Here is a 23,004-nt window from a genome sequence, read left to right as displayed (position 1 = left end):
CGAGCTGGTGCCACGAACATCCGTAGACCTTCAATTTGTGCATCACGTCGTAACCCGGATGAAGGAACTTGAAATACTCATGAGAACCGAGGGCAGTAATCACCATTAACACACATGTGAGGAATTTCAGACTTGATAGGAAAAGTTTAGGAATTTAGACCACCCATAGATTTTCTAAGCTTTCATTACTAAGAACTCTTTTTCCCATCTATAAGGAGTTATTGCTAGACCAAGTTTCCATTTTTACTCTATCCTTTAGAAAAATCCATTTCCAAGATTCATGGAAAAACTCATTTTCAAGAAGGAAGAAGGCAGGAATCTAGGTTATTAACCAATCTAGGGAGAAGAACATGGAAAGATTACTTAATGGAATCCTTGTGAAAAATAAGCTAACCCAACATTCCTCCAAATCTAGGGATTTGCAATACCCATTTTGATAGCTCTCTAGGTAAAGACTTTTAGGAGTAACTTACAAGGTGAAGGAAGGAATTAGAAGGGTTTAGGGGGATTTTCATGCCCAACAAAATCTGATTTTAGGCTTCCAAAAGAGACCTGGGGGCGGCTGGAATTTAGGGTTATGAGAAAATGGGACCAATTCCCTAAATGAATCCTTAAATAGGAGTTTTTACTGCGTGTCACCGCTATAGCGGTCGACTTGCCGCTTCAGTGGCAGCGCTTCTGTGACACCTCGTAAAAATTCGTACTAAACCATATTCATGACTCAGGAGGTTAGAAACCCAAGAAGGAGAGTGTTGGAATCGAAAATATGTTTCAGTTTAGAAAACCCAGCGTTACGCTTCAAGGGACAGACCATAACATGTGTTACGGACCGTCGTTCATACCGTAATGGGTAAGGCTTTAAAAAATCACCGTCTCGTAACTTGGACCAAAAGACGGTTCATCGTTACGGATCGTAACACGAGATACGGTCCGTATCTCGTGTCCGTAACCTAACCTCAAAACTTAGACCCTCTCTGGAATTTTAACACGCGTTACGGACCATAACATGCGTTACAGATCGTAACACGGTCCGTAACAGTGCCGCGACTGAGACAATAAAAAGACGGGAATTCAGTTTTTATTTCATTAGTCTCATACCTCTCAAGCCCTAACACGAAAGTTCTCTCCTCTCAACTTCTCCAAGTATCAAGGCAAGCTCCTTAAGATCATCTTAAGTGAATTCCATCAATTTTCCATGAATTCTAAGTAGGAATTTCATGTTCTTAACATAGGGTTTTCAAGAAAACCCAATTAAAGGGATTCAAGACTAGGCTTTGGGATTCTTATTCAAAGTTCATATTTCCATTACAAGTTTGGAGCATTACCAGGTATGTAGAGTTTCTATCTATGCGGGGGAACATCATTGTTCTTACCCACGCCCTTCTTCCATAAATTATGAAGTTATACGAAAGCTAGGGTTTTGACCATGATCATGATAACCCTAAGCCCATGTCCCATGATTATATTATGTATGAAATTGTTAGTAATTCTTCGTTGAAGTTCTTGATAATTTCTTATGATTATTGAGAGTCTGTCCTAATCTATGAAAAACCCATGCTTTGCATCCTATGGGTTCTTACATGCAAGTTATGACTATTATGATATTTTCAAGAAACATACTACATGTCTTACAAGTTTTCATGCAATTATATTGTATAATTACTCTCATGCTATGATATAAGATACATACATGCTAAATACAAGTCATGCTTTCATGAGACCATGTTTACAAGTTATGTCACGAAAATCAAGGGCTTCTTAGCCAACTATATTATGTCAATATTTTTGGGAGCTGCACAAATTACCGAGAAGGCTCAGATAGCCTGAAACTACATAGCCACCGTAGGATAAGGATCGCTCCGCCCCGGTTAGGACGATTCCTTAATTTTCCCGAATGGATCCATCAGCACGTTACACCTTATACCCTGGCAAGGTATGGGGGCTCACGTCCGGCTGAGGTACCAGACTCCACGTATCCACTTGGTGATATCATGTTGTCGGTTTATGAAATGCTCTCCCTACTTATCATGTTTTACTCATGTTCATGTCCAGGTTTTCAGTTTCACTTTTTATCATGTTATTCCATGTCCCATGTTATTTCTTTCAGTTACTTTACATACCAATTACATTCGATGTCTCGACGTCCCTTTAATCCTCGGGGCTGCGTTTCCACGACGCAGTGCGATTTGCAGGACGACGCATCTGCTTATAGGACTTCGCACTTATCAGCTTTTAGGTGAGCCCATCCCTTCCGAGGTTTAGACATTTATTATTTATTTACTTTCTCAGGATGAATCCCCAGTCTTCACGGGGACAAAGAAAGACGAGGACCCTCAAGACTGTATTGATGCTCTTCAGAAAATCTTTAGAATTATGATAGTTACAGAAATCGAAGCAGCTACTTTGGGAGCTCACCATTGAAAAGAGCATTGCTAACACTTGGTATGAATCTTGGAAATTATCCCGAGGTGAGGATGCACCTAATGCTACATCGGATGAATTTGCAAGCGCATTCCTAAACCACTTCATGCCCATAGAAGTCAGAGAAGCTAAGGCTGAGCAATTCCTGAAGCTTAAGTAGAATGGTAGGTCAGTTCAGGACTACTATTTGAAAATTGTTAGTCTGGCTAAGCATGCTCCACTTATGATATCGGACATGAGGGCAAGAGTGAGGAGGTTTGTTGGTGGTCTGGATCCTTATTTATACGATGGGGCCAATATTCTTTGCACAGAACGGGGGAATGACTATCTCGAGATGGTTGCTTTCATACGGGGAATCGAGACAAGGCTAAAGGAGGAGGAAGCCTTGCAAAGAGAAAGACAGGAGTTCAACACGAGGGTCAAGTCTACCGGATAGTTCAGCGGTAATGGGAATAGGAAATTCTTTAAGAACAGGTCAGCAGGACCTGCTCCATCCACAGCAAGTGCCCCAGTCCCGAAGTTTCGAAATGATAAGAATCAGAATTTCAGGTTAATTATGGTTGTATTTATAAATTGCTCATGATGTGTTAATTATGGCTACAATTGAAATAATTAACTGATTAGTCAAATAAGGGTCATATTTGAAATAATCAATTTCATGAAATCAGTCATGTTTATAAATTAATTAATTATTTAGTTTTAATTAATTTGCTTTAGTAATCACCCTTTTTTAATTTTTGTCCACTTATTAATTTGCACATTTTTCTTTATACATAGATATACACGCTAATATATGTATTATAGGCGTGTATTATATATATATATAAAAGTTGGGCCGTCCTTTTTAAAAAAAAAAAATAAAAATTGGCCGGTGTCCCCCAACAAAGGGCCGGACCGTCCGAATGATAGATTGAAAGAGGGACAAGGCCCCTTTCATTATTAATTACGAGTATATGTATATATATATATATATATATATATATATATATATATATATATATATATATATATATATATATATATATATATATATATATATATATATATATTAAAGCGTAAACCGTAGGCAGATGATGTGACGGCATAACTTTATGGACCTAGTAAAACCATTTATCTTTTTTCTCCTTTTTTCCCCTCCTTTTTCTTCATTTTAAAACTAATGTGTTACATATTAAAAAGTCACTCTTAACTTTATTAATTACACTTCTTAATTCTCTCACTATCTTCTTTTCTTCCTATTCAAGTGAATTCTTATTCGTTTCATTCGATTCAACTGAAAATAATAAAAGCTCTTAATGAGATTTTTGTAAGGAATGCGATGAATATTAGCTCTTCATTATTTTCTTTTAACTTCCATTCTTTTAGCCTTCCAACTTATTGAAATTTAATGCAAAAGAAAAAGTGCTTTAATTTCTGTTAAAATATGTATCCTCTTAGGTGTATTAGTTAGCTTTTTGTGACACTCTTGTTTTTTTTATTCTGCTCTTTTAGTTTTTGTTGAGCTTTTCTCTGTTTATTAGACATTTTAATAATTAACAAATTTTTTTGATTGAATTTCAGTATCACCCGAATGTGTGCGGAGAAAGTAATTGCGGCATCCAACTCCACCAAATTAATAAATCATATGATGTAAGTTTTCTACATTTCACCAACTAATTGAGATTGGTGGTAGCTTAGCTTTTGTATCTTCGTTCTTCCATTTTCGAAAGTTTTAGAACGGAGAAAGTATTTGACTAGCAAATGTGATTATTTTTGGCTGATCGGCCAAATGTGTAACTACAAGATAGAAATATAACAAAGGAAGACATAAAGAAATGGAAGAGAATCGGCCCAAAAAAAAAAAAAAAAAGGAACTAGAGAGTTGATTACTGACGGGATACATTTAATAGTTTGTTTTTCATTTGTTTTAAAATTTCTATTGTATTATTGTCTCTTCCCTTAGTTTTTAAAATTTTATTTAAGAGACATGAAAGTGTTAACCTCATTAAATATAAGTGTCAACAATTCTCACTAAGAAACAAAATAAGTATTAAGAAAATTAAGAGCATGAGGAGAAAAGCAAACTACATCTCAGGTTAATATCACTTAAACTTTTATATTATCATTATTTCGCCTTTGCATTTTTTTTTTTTAAATGTATTTTCTTATTCAAGTTCACATATCCTCATTAAATGGGTTATTCCATATTTAATTTGGAAGGTTTCTTACCCATTTTGTTGTTACATATTCTATATAGGATGTTAAAGCGAAAAGATTTTCGATTTAGAAGGATTAATTTTCTCATAAAACTTATGATATTATTATTTAATTTAATATTTTCTCATAAAACTTATGATATTATTATTTAATTTTATTTTATTTTACTAACCACGCGAAGCACAGATACGTACACTAGTAATTGCTAAGAAGAACGAGAACGCGGAGATATGACTTTTTGTTATAGTAGCATTTTAGCAACAGCTCACAGTTTAGCACCACCATAAATTATGGTGGGATGGTTCGGGATTCCTCCACCCTTAACTTAAGGTCTCAAGTTAGAGTTCCTGAAAATGGGAAGATCCTATTCAGGGCGTTGCCCCCAAAAATCGGCCTTGCAACACGCGAATCCACATTTAGTCGAACGCCAATATGAATACCGGAAACTAAATAGAAAAAAAAAACTCACAATTTAGCAATTCATGAAATCTCGTGCATATTTTGGAACAGAATTGGTATCAAACCTAAATGTGCCAGGGTCGATCATCAAAGCTTGGGGGAATAACGATTAATGAATATAATACATTAATACGTCGTGTTTGAGTGGTTTTGTTGGTAAAAATAAGCTTCAATTTCTTTTTCAAATTTCTCACCAGTGTTCGATATCCATCGTAGGCTTCGATTAAATCTAATTCGCGCACGTAAAGCTCATTAAGAAGAAGAAACACTTCTAATTAGGATTTTTTTTCTTTCCTAGGATTCGGACCCGAAACCTCTGATTAAGGGCGAATGAATCCTGTTCATCCCACCACAATCCCCAATAGTTGGTGGTGATAAGCTTTGCTTTCACTCTCAATGATTAATACTCTATTTGTTTCATTTTATGTAATATACCTTTTTTCTTTTCAATCTATTTTATAAAGATAACACTTTTTACATATTTTGAAACAAATTAATTTAAATTTTCTTTTTTATTCTTAATTGCATGCGATTACGGTCACGAAAGGTGTCATGATATAATTAAGATCACAAATTCTATTTATTTAAAAAAAAAAAAAAAATCATGACTCGTCAACGCCTTGACTAAACTGAAAAGGATGGAGCTAGTAATAAAGAGGAGTTCACATAAAATTCAAACAATAATAGATAATTCATTCTTTCGTCGTGATTTTCTTTTGGTCGAATAGTCAAATAATTGTTAAAAAACAAAAAAAGAATAGTCAAATAGACATTTGTGCCATCTAAACTTGTCCACAAATTATACTTAGACACAGGGGCGGCTTAAGCAGAAGGCAACTAAGGCCTTTCCCTTAGCCCCCAATCATGAAGGCCTCATTTTTTAGTGGGATTAAATTATCTTTTTTCAAAAATTAAGAATTTTAAATGAAGAATTACAATATTTTTAAAAGAATATTATGTTTTAATTATGATTCTTATGTTTGAGTATTATTTTAGATTACATAAATAGTCTTTTGGATACAAGAAAATAATTTTTAGAAATGTTGTCTTGTGACAATGCATTTCTATTTGGTACTACTTTGATAAGAGACTTACATTTTTACTTTTTAGTTACCTTTCAGCTTAGTAAAAACTGTATCACATATTTTTTGTTGTTCTGTGCAAAAACAAGAAGAAAAGAGAGCCACGTGAACTTTTTACTCCCTATGTCAAATACAAGAATAGAACTATCAAGAACAAAGTACATTGAGATTCTTTTTTTTTTCCTTCATATTTTCAAGTATTGTATATAGCAAGCATTTGAAGTAACGAGATATTTTGCCATCAAATTATCAACCTTTAAATCTTAAAAACTAGGAAAATATGCATCAAATAAAAATATATACAATCGCAAAAAGATAAAAGCTTCCAGTTCAAAGTTTCACTCTAGGCCACAGATGTGTGTGTATTGAACACAATTATTTAGCTTATTTTTTCTTTTTCATTTTTATCTCTTCTTCTTCTTCTTTTTTTTTCTTCTTGTTACAGCCAGGGGCGGAGCCACATAGGAATAAAACCCCTTTGGCAAAAAAAAGAACTGTTTATATATGGTTAAAATTATTTTTTATGCATATATAGTAGATGTTAAACCTTCTTTGGCTACTTCATATTTTTATTTTTTTATATTTTGAACCCCCTTAGTGAATATTCTGGCTCCGCAACTGGTTATAGCCATAGCCGCCACCGACCATCTTTCTATTTCCCCACATCGTTTTCCTCCATTCATCTCCCCCTTCTTCTTCATTGTTTTACCGCCATTCATCTCCTCCAGATTTGCCATCGTCAACGTCATTAGCCTTCAACCACAACCTTCAGTTCGCCAGAAAAAATGGAGTTGTTATCACCACCATACTAAGGAAGAAACAAGAAAAAAAGGAAGAAAATGCTAATTGGGACGGCGACAGCAATTGTTTGGGTTTTAGGTTTAAAATTGTTTTTTTACTTAGAATTAATTTTTAATAATTACTTTGGACCCAATTCCACATGTCACCTTTTAATTAGTCATTTTGCCACATCACCGCCAGTGTATCACACACTTTATAGTTTTTGTTGATTATAAAAAAAGTGTGTAATAGGCACAAATTTTACTGAGTGTAAGTGTTCAATCGGAACAAACCTAAGTTGAGGTGTCTAAGTGGAATCGATCAGTGGACAACTTTAAGGGGCAACGTATGACTTAAGCTCATTTAGAAATACAGTGTATTCTGCTATAAGATGTAAATATAGCTATATTTTGTAATTATTTAAAAGTGCCGCTATAAAATGCAACTATGAAGCATAATGTATTACTCCCTTATTTCAATTTGTTTGTCAGGTTTTGACTTGACACGACATTTAAGAAAGTAAAGACGACTTTTGAATCTTGTGGTCTTAAATTAAAATACGTAGAATGTATCAAAATATCCTTTAATATTGTGGTCTTAAACATATCATGTGTAAAATTGAAATTGAAGTGTTGCCAAAAAAGTAAAAGGACATTTTCTAAACAGATTAAAATGAAAGTAAGACAACCAAATTGAAACAAAGGAGAGAAGAACTTTAGACTGTCAATTAAAATTTTCTGGTTAGATTTTCAGTTTGTCAATAAAATCTCTGCAAAATTTATATATTACAAAAAAAAAAAAAATTGTTATTTACTAAATACTATGTGTCAAAAAAGGGGTAAGTGACTAAAATTTCTGAAAAATAGAGATGCAAAAATCTCAAGCAGCCATTGCAAATAAGCACCCGGAAACGTGGCCATCAGATTCTGTTTCTATTCGGTAAAAATCACAATACTTCTATTTTTTGCTTACTTAACCAGTAATCATATCAATTATTAGAAAAATTATAGAGTTAATGATCAAAAACATATTTAAACTACTTCATCGTTTCATTTTATTTGGCTTACTTTCTTTTTTAGCATCTTCAAAATGCAATGCCTTTTGTTCCTTTTCTATAATTTCCAGCAATTTTTAAATTTCGACTTTTCACGTGACATGTTTAAGGCCGTAATATTAAAATATATTTTGGTACATTCTACCTGCACACAATTCAGAAGTCTTCTTACGTTTTTAAACTCTTTCAAGTCAAAATTAGACAAATAAATTGAAACGGAGGGAGTATCATTTTTTGTGCGAGTTTCATACTCCCAACTATCAGTAGTACAATCTACTCAGGTAGATGTATATTAATTCATATATGGTAATAGTTCAGATAGAAAAAGAGAATAATGAATAATTGGGATGTGAAACTCGTGAAAAAGTGGTAGTTCAATATATTTTTTATGTTATCTCAAAAGTATATGTTTATCTTTGTTTATATCCATTGTCCAGAAGAATTAATGGTTATGGTTTACCTGCATCTATCTATTCGCAGGCAAGAGGTGCCATTAAGTGTTGGAACACACCTAATTCCACATCCTAACAAGTTAAGTGGTAAATCATTTTGTTCTTCTAATATGGCTCTTTTAGTTCTGTAATTTTCTCTCAGTCTTGGCAATATTAGCAACACTGCTCCCTCTTGTTTATTTCATAAGATTAATGTTTGACTAGGCATGGACTTTTTCTTTAAAAAGACTTTTGGAATATACTAAAAGTAACTTCAAACGATTTAGTCTTAAACAAAAGGATTTGAATTGTCTGGGTTCTGGAATCCAGGACAACGACCTCATGTGCTTGTAATTGGGTCTGAATTTAATATTTGTACATATTTTAGTTGACTTTTCAAACACACATACTCCTTCCGTTTCAATTTATATGAACCCATTTGACTGGGCACAGAGTTTAAGAAAGTAGAGAAGACTTTTAAACTTGTGGTGTAAAATGAGTCACATATATTTTGTGTGGCTATAAATCAATGCATAAAGGTAAATTGTTTCTAAATATAGAAAGAGGTCATTCTTTTTGGCATGGACTAATAAGGAAATGGGTTCACATAAATTGAAACAGAGGGAGTATAAGGTTTGGGCCAAAATTACTTGTTCATGTATTCAAGCCTGCATCCGCCCCTGGTCTACATGCCATAACATTTAACATTTCCATGGTTATAAGGGCGTATCATTAAGTATAAAATGAGAAGTAGTATTTTCAAATATAGAAATGTGGTACTGTTGTTTTTGGAACTGACTAGAAAGGAAATAGTGTCATATAAAATGGAATAAAGGGAGTACTGTGTTAACTCTGCGTCCACCACTGGTGGTGTTGTATGTTTATGTTTTGAAGGTTGAGAAAGGTGGGGAAGATGCATTCTTTGTGAGCAGCAATCATGGGGAAGTGATAGGTGTAGCTGATGGAGTTTCCGGGTGATATGCTTTATTATGTTGTATAGTTTGCAAAAGCATGTCATTTTGTTTGTTGCTAACTCTTTGGCCTAATTTTATTAATCATATGCAAAACTATTCTTAACTATGAAGACTTGTGATTTCATATTAATTTTATGTAATTTTTAAATGTGTAGAACTTCAAGGAATCGGTTTCCAGTATTATACAAAAAAAGTATATGCTTTAACTTTGTTAGTCTGAACACGTCTCTGTGTTTGGGACAAAGAAAGTTTGAACACTGTAAAGAATGCTAGTCTGGCCTTCTATCTTACTAGAAGAGTTTGATATGAGAAAGTTATATGTATTGTTCTGGTGCTCTTCACTTCTTTCTACCTGTGATTTGAGGTTTAGAACTCACTGAACTCCCATTTGAGATGTCTATAATCGCATGCTTCCACCAAAGTAATCAACATAGTCGCCAAGGAAACTCTCATCTTAGGTGAGGCAAGAAAATTGAGCAATATATTTGCTGTCCCTTAACAGTCAAATCCACCTATTAATCAACTATGCCTCAATCCTGAACTAATTTATGAAACAAGCGTATATCTGCTTCAAGTTCACTGACACCCAAAATCTTGCCCACCTTCCTCCATAGTGATCATTAAGGGAAAATTTATATTTAGATGATATGATAAGGCAATTTCTCTTCTCAGATTTGGCCATGAACTTGACAGAAACATGAATTGGTATAAGCTATAGTTTAAAAATGTTTTATTTCTCCTATAACATGTCATGAAAAAGTGCAACCTTCTCTTTCTTTCTCCTCTTGTGCATTATCGGATGGTGACAATTCTAATAGCTCCATATCGTCTGTGCTTTATATCATATAAGGATGAATCGCTTAAGTTGAATCTTCTAAATGATACCATCAGATTCCTGTTTATTTCGTATCGAGAAACTACTTATCAACTGGAGTAACCAAGCTACTAGTAGAAGCAGGGGAACCTGCTGCGTCAAAATTCTTTATTTTAACTTCTGAGTGGTATATTTATGGGGATTGAAATTTCACCGTTGAATTAAGAGTTACACACATATATACAGAACTAGTGCATAGATGAAGTTCTCCAGAGAGGATTAAGCAATAAAAGGATATTAACAAATTCTCAGGACTAACTTTATCAGCTAATAGCCGGTATACATAGATTATTCATGGTTATACACATATCATATTTGAATTATACATATATTAAACATCTGCCCTTTTTTTTAAATTTACTTTAAGCGATTGAGTGAGTAGTTATTTAGGTTAACTCTTCAACTAAAATAGCCACATATTTCCACTAGCATTATCTCCAAATGACTATATTTTGATCTTAAATTTTCTGCAGCTCGGAGCTGCATAACATCTAACCTATTTTTTGTTCCATCAAATGTTCTTGGCAGTTGGGCTGAAAAGAATGTGGATCCTGCATTTTTCTCCAGGGAATTGGTGTCTAATGTTTCTTCTTTGCTAGGGAATGAGGAGGTACTGGAAACAAACCATCCTAAATTTTAAAATTAGATTCATGCATCGCGTCATATTAACCAACAGTGACCTGTATTTACTTTTAAGCGATCGACCTAGATTCAATAGATTGTTATGAATTCTTAGTTAAGACATTCTGGTTTACCAAACTTCGCAGGTCAATTGTGATCCTCGAATTCTCATAAAGGGGGCCCATGCTGCTACATCATCTATCGGTTCAGCTACGGTGTAGGTTCCTTTATGAGTTAATCATCATTGAAAATAGAATTGTTTCTATATTGGGATTCAACTATCAGAAATTATTTTTCTTTTATGTGACTTCTTGTTCAAATTCATCTGCTGTTATTATTACATATTTGAGTGCAGGTCAGATGATTTTCTCCACATTTCCACTGGAACACTATTTTGACTGCCCATACCAGTTGACCTCAGAGGCTGTTACTCAAACGTACCTTGATGCCATAGTTTGGAAAGTTATATACGGTGAATCATATCACACTGCTATTTTCTGTTTTGATTTGTTTGTCTTACTTTCCTTTTTGATGTTTGCATTTTGGTACATTAAATATATCTTAGTGTGTGTACACAAAAATGAATCTTGGCTTTCTGGTTCTAAGAGAATCCAGTTTTTGTTTTCCCGTGATAGTCCAAAAACATTTGGTAAATTTTGTAAAACAAGTAGGAGATTTGTCCTAACTATGCATAATATCATCATGTTCTTTTCACAGGTTAGCACTGTGGATTTGCAAGTAGGAGATACAGTCGTATGATTCGGATGGCCTCTTTGATAATGTTTTTGATGAAGAGATTGTTATATCCCGTGTTTTCGCACTTTCAGAAATTTGGGCACAATCGTGATTTGTAAGAATAAGACCATGCTTTGATCTTATGAGGTGTGCCAAATACCTATTTTACCCTCTAAATTAGCAACCTTTGCCTTTTTTTACCTTTTTACTTTATAAATAATATCTATGTATTCTATATTTAAATCCATAATATAGATTAAAAAAAGAAAAAAATATCATAATATTAAAAAAGTAAAAGAAAAGGTTAGATAATTAGAGGCTAAAATAGGTATTATAGCCTTGATGGAAAAATTTGCATATTTAGTATATATTTGAACGTTGACATGAAGTGGGAAGTGTGAAGTCGGAATAGAAATTATTGCATTAGGTCGAAAGGTTGACTAGTTGTGTTATGTTGTGATTGTTAATGTTATTGACCTTCTTAGAAATTAGGTAGACAAATATCGAGCGGTAAAGATGATATAGGAAACGGGATAGTTATGTGATTTTTCTGCTACAAACAAAAGAAACATGACTTTACTAGGTAATTTCGGATGGTTGAGTGACCATTTGAGTAATGGACTTGTTCCTTTATTTCAGAGCTATTATTCTTGAGCATTGATAGTCATCCAGATTGAGGAACTTGATTACTATCATTGAATGTGGCTTTCTATATGGCACATAGAATTGTTTCTATATCGGAGAATGGGATTTTGAGGATAGCCAGTGTTGGGGATTGTGGACTACGGGTCATTCGTAAAGGTACAAACTCATATTTTTCTTTTATGTGACTTCTTGTTCAAATTCATCTGCTGTTATTATTACATATTTGAGTGCAGGTCAGATGATTTTCTCCACATTTCCACTGGAACACTATTTCATCAGATTCACTATATATAGATTTTCCTTCAAAGCATTGTCTGTCCCTGTATAAGATGAGTACTTATTTATAGCGTTACTTTGACTTGCAGGAGTTTGATGTTCCTTGGTGGAAGAAAGTTTTTGGAATGAAGTTAACAGGCATGACAAGCAGGAATGTCTTTCCCTCCTTTCCGTTATGTTCGTGATGGCATGCTTGACAAGGTTTCTTTTTTTGTAACATTGAACAGGAGGAAAGCTCGATGATATTATATTCATTGTTGGAAAGGTGAAAAGCTCGTGAGCAAGCTGGCCTGGAAACCACCGATAAATAGTCTCGCGAACAAGTCATATATCTTTGGTGCCAAGACTTTGGAGGGTCCCCTCTCCTGAATCCTTGGGCAATTGGATGGTCTTTTTACTATGAGTCGAAGGATGAGGTAAGATGAGAACAGCTTCAAACAAGTTCCGATCATTGTTTTTGTGTTGTGTTATTGGCTGTTGTTCGACACTATTTGGCACTAAAAATCTGTATGACATCTAGGACGATATAAATTCTTCATCGATCAAAAGTACAACCATAAAAATCCTTGCTAACTTGTTTAACACCTACAGTCTCCATAGAAAAGGCACTTTATCACCATATGGATATACACCTCTTTATTTTTCCTGGATCGAATTTAGTATTTTCTGATGCCTTGTGTTTCAGATGATAAATAGACATAATTGAATTACATTTCCTTTATAAGAATTGTTTTATGACTTTGCTGCTATGAATTGGAAGTAGGATGCCTATCCATGAAATTAACCGCGGTAAATTGGTGAATAACTTTTATTTTTCATAAGAATGCCATTGTTTATTTTGGCAAAGAATTCTATTCCTATGCAACACATGAAAGCAGAGGCAGAAGTAGAGTAAAAGGTACGGGTTCGGCATAACAAGTAACTTTTGGTCCAAACTCTGTATTTGTGCTTAAAAAATTAGTTAATACGTAAAAAATATTAATTTAAAACTCAGTAACCCAAAAAAACTAGAATCTAGAACCTAAATTTCAAATTCGGAATCCTCATCATGACCTCTGGGTTGGGTTGTAAATGGGAAATGTAGGAGGGATGTTCTCCCATGCATGTTGGAGAAAGGAGAAGAATTTATTGGGTATATAAATAGAAAAACGCTTCTACACTAGCTTAAATAGTTGAGAGAAGGCAAGCCCTTGTGCTGCCACCGTCCTCGCTCGGCTTTGGCTTTGGCTTTTCTGATTGATATTTCGAAATTTGTTTCTACTCTCTTCTCTACATAGTTTTCAAAATAAAACAGTGTCGTGTGATCTGCGCAATTCATTCTTCCCATCTAAAGTGTAGCGGAATTTAATTTGAAGTAACGCTATCCCAGTAAGATAGTTTCGTTCTATCCTAGGGGAAGTAATCAAATACTTCTGGTACTGTGAAGGGATTAAATTCATTAAAGGAAACACGATGATGAATTCTGTTGGCTTAGATATTTTCTGTTTAATCATTACTGTTTACGTTTTACTTTTTGTTTCCGCAGTTGATAACATACAATGCTATTGCACAGGATGCCTACTACCTATACCTAACACATGTACCAGGTAACTCTGTCCCAAAAATGGGACAGATGGGAATAAATCACAGCGTTTTCGCCTCCTGTTCGAATTTAAAAATGAACCAAAAGACTTCTAGGGACATGCCAAATATTTTTTGCAGTTGCTTCTACCAAAAGTGCAAAAAGGCTTATCAGCCTCTATATTTTATAGGTGTAGCAATTTTGGCAAGGCAGTAAAATCGAGTGGCTGCCATTCAGTAGGGGTATTAAAGAGAAAATTGAAAATATTTGTTGTTCAATATATCGGTCGTTCAAGAAGTTTGACTCGTTGCTCCTCCGACCCAAAGGTGAACATAAATGCATCTGCAATTACATCCTGAGAAATGGAATTTAGACTACTGTAGGATAAGACAAGTTCATACTACCCCTTATTTTTCAACCTTTGGTCTTGCACTATGAACCTAGCAATAGAATATATTTGTGAGAGAATCTGTAATTAATTCTAAGCAATAAAAGAAGAGTACATTTGCAGCAACAAACTAGCTTCTGCTCCTCTCCATGCAATCACGTGACTATGAGCCTCTTGCCAGTTTTCATTATTTAGCAAATAATTTTGTTTCAGATTTGAATATCATTGTGTATTCGAAATTCATTGACACGATTAATCCGAATTCGTATCGGAGAGATTCATTGAAAATTTGAAAGACATAAAATTTACCTTGTTTCATATAATATACTTCTACATGTTCAATGCAATTTGATTGTTTCTAAGAAGTATCTCTTTTTCCAGGTTATTAACTCATACTTGACATATAACTAGACACGTCGTTTGGTTGATGGTTAAAGTTATGTAGGGATTAGTTATGCAAGGTTTAGACGTTGTTTGTATATTTGTTATTCCATCGTCTATCCTATTTTAAATAATACATATATTGACTCATACCTTATACTCCCTTTAGTCCAAAATAATTGAGATTTTATAGCCAGCTTCAAAAATTGGTCCAAAATAATTGATGTTTTATAAAACCAAGATAGTATTTAGTTCTCTTTATCCAAATTTGCCCTTGACACATTTCATAGCCCATAATAATCATGCCAACCTAAAATGGAAATAAAATCATAATTAAGGGTATCTTAGTCAAAAGCTCTCTTTAACTTTTACAAGTTAGTGAATTCCTTAATCCATGTGCCCAAGCTTAAAGCCTCAGTTATTTTGAACAGGAGGTAGTACATGTTATAGTTATGCGGTATCATAAACTGATAACAAACACTGTACCTGGTGTGTTAAATTTTGTACATAACAACTAAAATGCTACCAAACATGATAGTACTAGTTACGCTAGTTTTACTACAATGGATAATTCACTATCTAACGAACAACCAGACGACCTTGTAACCAGTTATACCCTGCAATAAACTTTAATCACTCAACTGTTTTAAGTTTTATGTTGTCATAACTGATGCAACTTAAGTACTAAAAAGAATTGAGTTTCACACATTTACAAATGTACAGTAAAAGATTTTCACACTATCAAATTAGGTAATTCAGGATAACCATCCACCATAATCATTGACATTAGTAATTTGAAAGCAAGTGTAAGTTTTCATACCAAGTTAATTATAGTATTGATTATTTATAAAGCGCATTTACAATGTCAATAAAAATAGGATAAATTCTAAACTAGTCGAATAGAACACGAAGCCTTGGGAACCCAAGAATGCTTGCTAAAAGCAATAAGACTTTTAGGTAAGTTACCTCTTCAAACTCCAAGAATAGAAGCTATATGTTGTCAAGGATTAGATTGTTTTGAATCTTCACTACACATTTTGGTATTTAAATACTCATATAAAATAAAAAATAAAAAGATTAAAGACAAAACATCCATTTTCCCAACAATCGAATCTTCCATATCACAAGGCTCATTTATTGTTTGCATTGGAGCTTGCATGTTTTTTATTTTCTCAATGACGGTGAAGATGTCTGTTTTTTACGCAAACTTTAATACTTTAATTTATTCATTACGTAGTTTAAGCAAAACACATTAATATTGTCATAAACAATATTTACAAGGTTCTGATCCTGTCGACCACCCTCTCTTCTTCCTAGGGACTGTAGCGTTTGAAAAATTTGTAACTAGCGATTACAAATTTACTATGTACTACTCTATTGTGACAATAAATATAAAATAGATTTATAACTTTATATACATAGATAGTATAATTAAGTTTCTCTTACGCTAGTGCCCGTTGTAGTAGATCATTGATTTTATTGAATTTTCTTGGCTATCAATTTAAATTCATTATGAAAGGGTTACCTTTTGTTGTAGGTCTCTTTAACATTATAGTATTAAAAAAAAAATTGTCAGTATAGAAAAGTTAAATTTTATTTCCTAAGTTATCAAATTTATCATATATCATATATGAATGTATAGCGGAGGACTGGAGGCTTATCTTCTTATTTTAATTTTTTTAGTTCAACTATTTAGTATTCGTCCGATATTTCAAATTTGCGCGTATACCGTGCACCGATTAATTCAAAATTATGCGACGTAAAGCCTGTGCACTTTCTATCAATAATTTCTCCACTTTCATGACTCAAATCCAATACTTCTGAGTTCTGATTTGGGAACCATCTACTTGAAAAATAACACATAAGAGATCTGAAAAGATCATTTTCTTATTCAAATTGTAAGGGGCAAGATATCTCATTTCCTCCTAGTTTTGTCCAAAGGGAACTTTGACTTGATTTTTAGACTAGTGATCAAACACATTATTTAAATACCAGCATATAATATAATTAGAGTCTACAAGGGAAAGAGAGCTTCTTTTCTCGGAATAGCAGATTAGAAGTTTGGAATCATGTGGAAAGCATTAAATGCAGGAATCGAACTTAGGGTTCTTGATATCTCTTATTATAGTTTAAGAATATCATTTCAGAAACCTCATGATAATTTTAGGTTGAAGCAATATCCTGCAAAAATCTTTTAATTGTCATACCAGATAAATGTGAATATAATATATGTTGAAGATATATTTAATTAAATAAATGTAAGTGGGCAAACTTTTTTATAATTAGTTTAAACATTTAGATGAGGTAGTCGGATTATTCAATCTGAAAACAATGCGGGCAAAGGTCTTGATTCATATTTCATCAATATCTTTTGACAAAAAAAATATTATTGTGTATTTGGTCCATTAAAAAGATCAAGTTCATGCAGGAGCGACTTAAGGGTTAACTCAATAAAGCATTGACTTTAGGCTCCAAAAATTATTACTCTTTAGTTTTATGACTTAAAATTTGTTTCAAAATATTTTGAAGTTTGTAGAGGAAACATACATTTTTAAAATTATAAAGTAAAGAAGTATGTCACCTTTTTATTAATGGTTACAGAATAGGATAACATAAAAAAAGGATTCATGTGCATAATAAGCCTTTACATGTGAGGAACAAACGCATATTAAATTTGATTTGTGGGCTATATATCTCTATTTTTAGCCATATCTTTATAATTTCTAATTGTCTCGCCGTACACTTTTTCATATTTTGTTAAAACTAATTTTATTGAATAATTTGAAGTGTAATAAAAAAAAAAAAGTATGTCAAAGTTAGAAAAATGAATTCTACTATTAATATAGTCTTTTATTTTTCTCTTTTTTTTCTTTTTTGTTGTTGGCAAATCGTTTATGTGAGTATTTTTAGATTCCCGCTTTGTATCTGATCTCATTAACTGGTTTTCATCAACAATCGATTGGTTGATATATATTTTTTTATTTGGTTGGTTGCTATGTAGTTATACAGTTATACTTCTAATTACACATCATCTTTTGGTCTATATAATCTTAATTAAATCCGCACTACCTCACCAATTCTCAACAGTAATTAATACCAATTTTCTCTCACCCGGAAAACATTATTTTAAGTAATTGAGTACTATTTCTTTGATGACCCTTGTTCTATGGTAAAGTCAGTTTGACCGTTCTTCTTTATTTGTTTTGCATTCTTTTATTGGATGGGATGTAGAGCTGGAAGAGAGAAATAAAGGGATAAAATTCATAAATAGTTTTTCAAACTTCTATAATTGAAAAAGAGCTATTGCCATGAAGTTCTAAATTTCTCAGGCAAATTTTAAGGACATTATCATGAGAGTTTTACATGTTGAATTTGAAACTCCATGATATGCCCATTTTTTAACGACAAGATCGAAAAATGGCAAGTGAACGCAAACTTAATACACTAAGTACCCATTATGCGTGAGTTTGGGAATGGATCGGATCATAAACTCAACACAGTCTTATCTTTCATTTCTTCTGCTATATATCCGTATTATACGATGATAATTCTTACCATTGTGTCAAATGCTTTCCTTCATGTTATTGGTTGAATGGTAATTTGTTTTTGATTTTTTAATCCTAAGTTTTGTGACCGTCGATCAAATTAATGATGAGAAATTAAAGACATAGTGATTAACCTAAGTTTTTATGTTTAGTTCCATGTGAATGTCCGCCAACAAACATTCACGTCGAGTCCTTTTTTTCTATCACTTGGGACTAGGGTATTGCATCGTTAGGCACCAATATTTTGCTAAAACCTAACCCTAGTTGTTCTACATACATTTATTGCCCTTTGTCTTATCTACTAGCTAATCTTTGAAACAGATCTTCTTCTGGTATTTAAATAATGGATATTACACTAAACTTTAAGGGGGGGGAATATACAATCGGTGTTATATGTAACATATCATCGTATTTTTCTGGTTACTCACTTCATTTATAATTATATGCACACTTATAAATATAATTTTTCGATAGTGATTTTCTTGGTACACTCATACTATAAAAGTTAAACTCATAACTTCAACCTTCAACACTTAAAAATGTTAAAGACTGAGTTTTGGACTTCTAAAATAATTTAAGAGAGAGGAAGGAAAAAGAAAAGAAGAAGAAATATATTTTGTAAGAGATATATATGTCACATCACTCCTTGTAAGATCAAAATTATAATATAGAGTTTAATAGTATTCCTTCGGTTTAAATTTATGTGATGGTCTTGATTGGTTTTGAAATTTAAGAATAAAAAAAACTCTCAAAACTTATGCTCTAAAATAAGCCGTAGATATTCGTAAGACTATAATTCATCTTATTAACGGTAAATAAAAAATTTAAAATTAATTAAATTATTATTAAATATAAAAATGTGTCATTCTTTTAGGAATTGATTTAAAAAAAATAATCTTGAGAATGATGTGATATTCCTTAGATAAGCAAGAAACTAAAGCCTCCCTTTTTATTTATGATGCACCACTTGAATTCACTTTCACTTTAGTATCTATTTATGCATAAAACTTAAGTCAGCAAGTTAAGATTAGTCAAATTAAGGCGCTATACCGTGGAAATTTATCAAATTTGTAGATCGCCAACCCATCACACGCCATGGCGGTGGTCAACCTCTCACATTTGATTTTCTATGATGATTTATTCTATCATGTGCACAATAACATCACTTAAAAGTAGTGATGAATTCAGATTTTAAAGTCGTAAGTTTTATTACTCATATATGCGTCAATATTTTTTAAAAATAAGTCAAGTAACTTACTACATGTTAAAACATATTGTTAGTAGCTACAATTAAAAAAAAAAAATGCACACTATCAAGGTATATATTATATAACTTCCTCCGTTCTGTTTTACTGGTTCACTATATTAAAAATAATTTTTTCCTTTTACTTATCTATTTTAACAAATTAAAAGCAATTTATTAATTTCGTATTTTCAATGCAATCCTTATCATTAAGTAAACCACATGGAAGATTAGTTGTCAAGTTCAGATTTTCAAAGGATAAGTTAGTAAAATAATATAACAACATACCAAATATAGTCTCACAAGTGGAGTCTGGAGAGGGTAGGATGTACACAGATTTTACCCATACTTTTGTGAGATGGAAAGGTTGTCTTCCATAGACCCTTGGCTCAACAAAAATTTAAACAATGCAGGATTGTAAGAAAAAAATTACAATAGCAAAATACAAGACAGGTGCAACAACAAATAGTAATACACCTTGACGATGAAGAAACTACGTGTTAATTAAATAAAATTAGTAAAAGCAGAAGAGGAGGCTAGCCCCGACCTCTCCCGCACAAAGTGCGACAAAACTAAGCTATCTTCTACCCTAATGATCGCCTTCCATACCTTTTTATCCAAGGTCATTTCCTCAGTCAGCTTATGTCATGCCATGTCTTATCTAATCATCCCCCCCCCCCCCCGCCGCCCCGGTTCTTCTTCGGCTTACCTCTAGCTCTCCTAGCTCCTGCAGCTTCCAACCTCTCACACCTCCTCACTGCAACTTAGTTATAAAACAATATTTTGATAAATATTTTTTAAAAGGAAGTGTCAAAGTTAAAAGTGAACTGGTAAGAGAGAACAAATTATGAAGTAATAGTTAAATCCATATTTTATTTGTCAATCAAGTGTACACACGACTAACCCCTTGCAAATCATTATAAATAGGGTGTTCCCAGCTCATTCTCTTGCAAACTACACTTTGTCCTAGCCATAATTGTACTATTATTTCAACATCTCCTCTTTCTCTCTTCCTTCTCAATAAAGAGAAGTTAATTAATTTCTCTTTGTTGAAGATTAATTGTCTTTTTTTGGCATAAAGTATAATGGGAGGAACTTCTTCTCCTTGTGCATCCTGCAAATTATTAAGACGTCGCTGTGCAAAGGACTGCATATTTGCTCCTTATTTTCCACCAGATGACCCCCACAAGTTTGCCATTGTTCACAAGATCTTTGGTGCTAGCAACATTAGCAAGATGCTACAGGTTCATTTTTTTTTAATTTTTTTGCCTCCTCTAATTATCATGATTAAGTTGTTTTTTTATCCCACTCCGCTACTCAGGGGAGGAGCTAGAGCGGTGGAAGAGGTTCATCTGAATTTTTTTCTAACAGTGCAATGATAACTTTTTCTAATTAGCAGTGATTTTTAATATGTTTGTGACTATTTTTATAAGTTACCAATTAATGTTTAACATAAAAAACTGTTTTTCCTATTGTTTTATTACTCTATAAATGACATGATAATTGTATAAATCGTTTTTATACCGTCAGTGCATACAACTTACATTTATTACCTTTGTAAATAATCTGATTATTTAGAAAATTACCACACCGCTACAACATAATGTATATCTTCATGTTATATATGTTGGAAAAAATCTTGAATTCACGGAAATATTAGTAGCCTGAGGCGTGTCAATTAAGACACTGTCCTTAAGAATATTTCACCCGGTTAAGGTGTATCCCCCAGAATTCAACAAGCTCTTCTAGTACAAACCTAGGAGCCAGAATCTAACAAAGATTAAACAATTTTATGAAACCCAGCAAAAGCAAAAGGAAGTGAGGAGTAGAAGAATGTTTTTTTGTTTCTTTCTGTGTATCCTCTATCAAGGAAAAGATATTGGAATTTATACGCTTAAGAAGTTAAATCAGAGAACTTTTGAACGGCTAGTCATAGAGGCTAATCAAAGCTAGTAAAAGCTCAGCAAATAACGTGAGACTTGAATACAAATAAAAGCACTTAATACTATTCGAGTATATCAATGTGGCCCATCAGTTACTATTTCAAAAAGTTGACCGCTACAATGATATTATTAGAATATCAACTACTCATTAAGAAAGAGTGAATCTAGACCATAAAAGGTGACCAAAATTCAACCATAAAGGCTGACCAAAATTCAGTTACAAAACGTTTGGGACAATCAATTTCTCTCATTAAGAAATCTGCCATTAAGGCTAATAAACTATAGAATTAATACTCTTATTTCAAAGTAGTCATTAGGAATAGTCCTTCTATTTTTGAGATATTAGATAGAAAATAATATATTTCTAACAATATATGCAACAACTATAAGTTTTTTTTTTGTTTGTCTTAATGTTATATTTTTCAGGAACTTCCAATACAGCAGAGGGCAGATGCAGTCAACAGTTTAGTGTATGAAGCAAATGCAAGAATGAGAGATCCTGTTTATGGTTGTGTTGGTGCTATCTCTTATTTGCAGAATCAAGTCTCCCAGTTAGAAATGCAACTTGCTGTGGCCCAAGCAGAGATATTATGCATCCAAATGCAACATGAAGACGAGCCTTCTCCTAACAATAATTATTTGCCTGAATGTCAAATGGAACATATTGATAATAATAATCTGCAACAGTACCTCAGTTTTGCAAATTCCTCCACCAGTTTAAGTGTAATGCAAGATCCTCTGAAAAGAGATCACTCTCTCCGGACTTAATTATTTGTTCATCTTGTTGTAACACCGTGTTTTGGACTTTTAACAAATGAAGTGTTGTTGCACTTTTAGTACAAATGAGCTGATCATGAATTTTACGCCATTCCTTTAAGTTTCAATACGTTAACGGTGCAAAGATTGTTTATACAAATAGTTTATGTATAAGATAATTATAAAAAAAATTATGATAAGCATTAACTGATAATAGGAAAGAATGATAACATGTACATTGTTGGCAGTGCCAACAAAATTCAACGTTGATAGTTGAAAAGAAAAGAAAAGTTAAATATAAGGTTTAGGTAGGAATTCTCTTTTTTTTAATTCTATTAATCACCAAATTGGAACATTACACAACCGCAGTCTAGCTACAACTTAGCTAGCTGCCCATCAGTATCACAAGAAAAACATAAGACTACTCCATCCTAACATAATAGGAGTCTATAACCAAGAGAAAACATCAAGGCTATCTATCTATATGAGTAATTTTTAGAAAGGACAGAGATGTGGCACAGTAATTTTTAGGTAGGAATTCCCGTAATAGTGTGATGAGGCATTTTGGGGAATATCGTACGAGCTTGGTCTAAACGAGACAACATCACACCAAGAGTATTTTTGGGCTGGCTTACCCCA

General features: G+C 33.0%; 3 protein-coding genes across 5 annotated transcripts in view; all 3 read left to right on the top strand.

The window, feature by feature from the left end:
• The window catches only part of LOC132050492 (probable protein phosphatase 2C 26), an 80,384-nt gene extending 65,754 nt beyond the window's left edge, over nt 1-14,630 (top strand). The window contains exons 10-12 of one of the 3 annotated variants that reach the window (XR_009413430.1): nt 12,639-12,686; nt 12,776-12,964; nt 14,074-14,630. Coding sequence is in view for 1 of the 3 variants with exons in the window: in XM_059441755.1 (XP_059297738.1) it covers nt 12,639-12,677 (39 nt within the window). In the remaining 2 variants the exon portion in view is untranslated. Of the gene's footprint in view, nt 1-12,638; nt 12,687-12,775; nt 13,111-14,073 lie in introns of those variants that run through there. The other 2 variants (XR_009413429.1, XM_059441755.1) reach the window with 2 other exon arrangements.
• LOC132050711 (probable protein phosphatase 2C 1) lies at nt 7,687-12,600 on the top strand. Its single transcript, XM_059442083.1, has 7 exons — nt 7,687-7,877; nt 8,473-8,524; nt 9,318-9,397; nt 10,800-10,881; nt 11,039-11,109; nt 12,352-12,428; nt 12,506-12,600. Exons 1-7 carry the CDS (start codon nt 7,807-7,809, stop codon nt 12,598-12,600), a joined length of 528 nt encoding a protein of 175 aa, XP_059298066.1. The 5' UTR covers nt 7,687-7,806.
• A 5,960-nt stretch (nt 14,631-20,590) lies between the features above and the next one.
• On the top strand, nt 20,591-22,452 carry LOC132051196 (LOB domain-containing protein 12-like). The gene is made up of 2 exons (XM_059442451.1): nt 20,591-20,910; nt 22,036-22,452. The coding sequence occupies exons 1-2, from the start codon at nt 20,752-20,754 to the stop codon at nt 22,375-22,377; spliced, it is 501 nt and encodes a 166-aa protein (XP_059298434.1). The 5' UTR covers nt 20,591-20,751; the 3' UTR covers nt 22,378-22,452.
• The last annotated feature ends 552 nt before the right edge of the window (nt 22,453-23,004 follow it).

This window comes from Lycium ferocissimum, chromosome 3, assembly GCF_029784015.1.
Source record: "Lycium ferocissimum isolate CSIRO_LF1 chromosome 3, AGI_CSIRO_Lferr_CH_V1, whole genome shotgun sequence".
In the NCBI taxonomy this organism is placed as follows: domain Eukaryota; kingdom Viridiplantae; phylum Streptophyta; class Magnoliopsida; order Solanales; family Solanaceae; genus Lycium; species Lycium ferocissimum.
The sequence above is the reverse complement of the archived record's forward strand: the minus strand, read 5'-3'. Positions and strand labels throughout refer to the sequence as shown.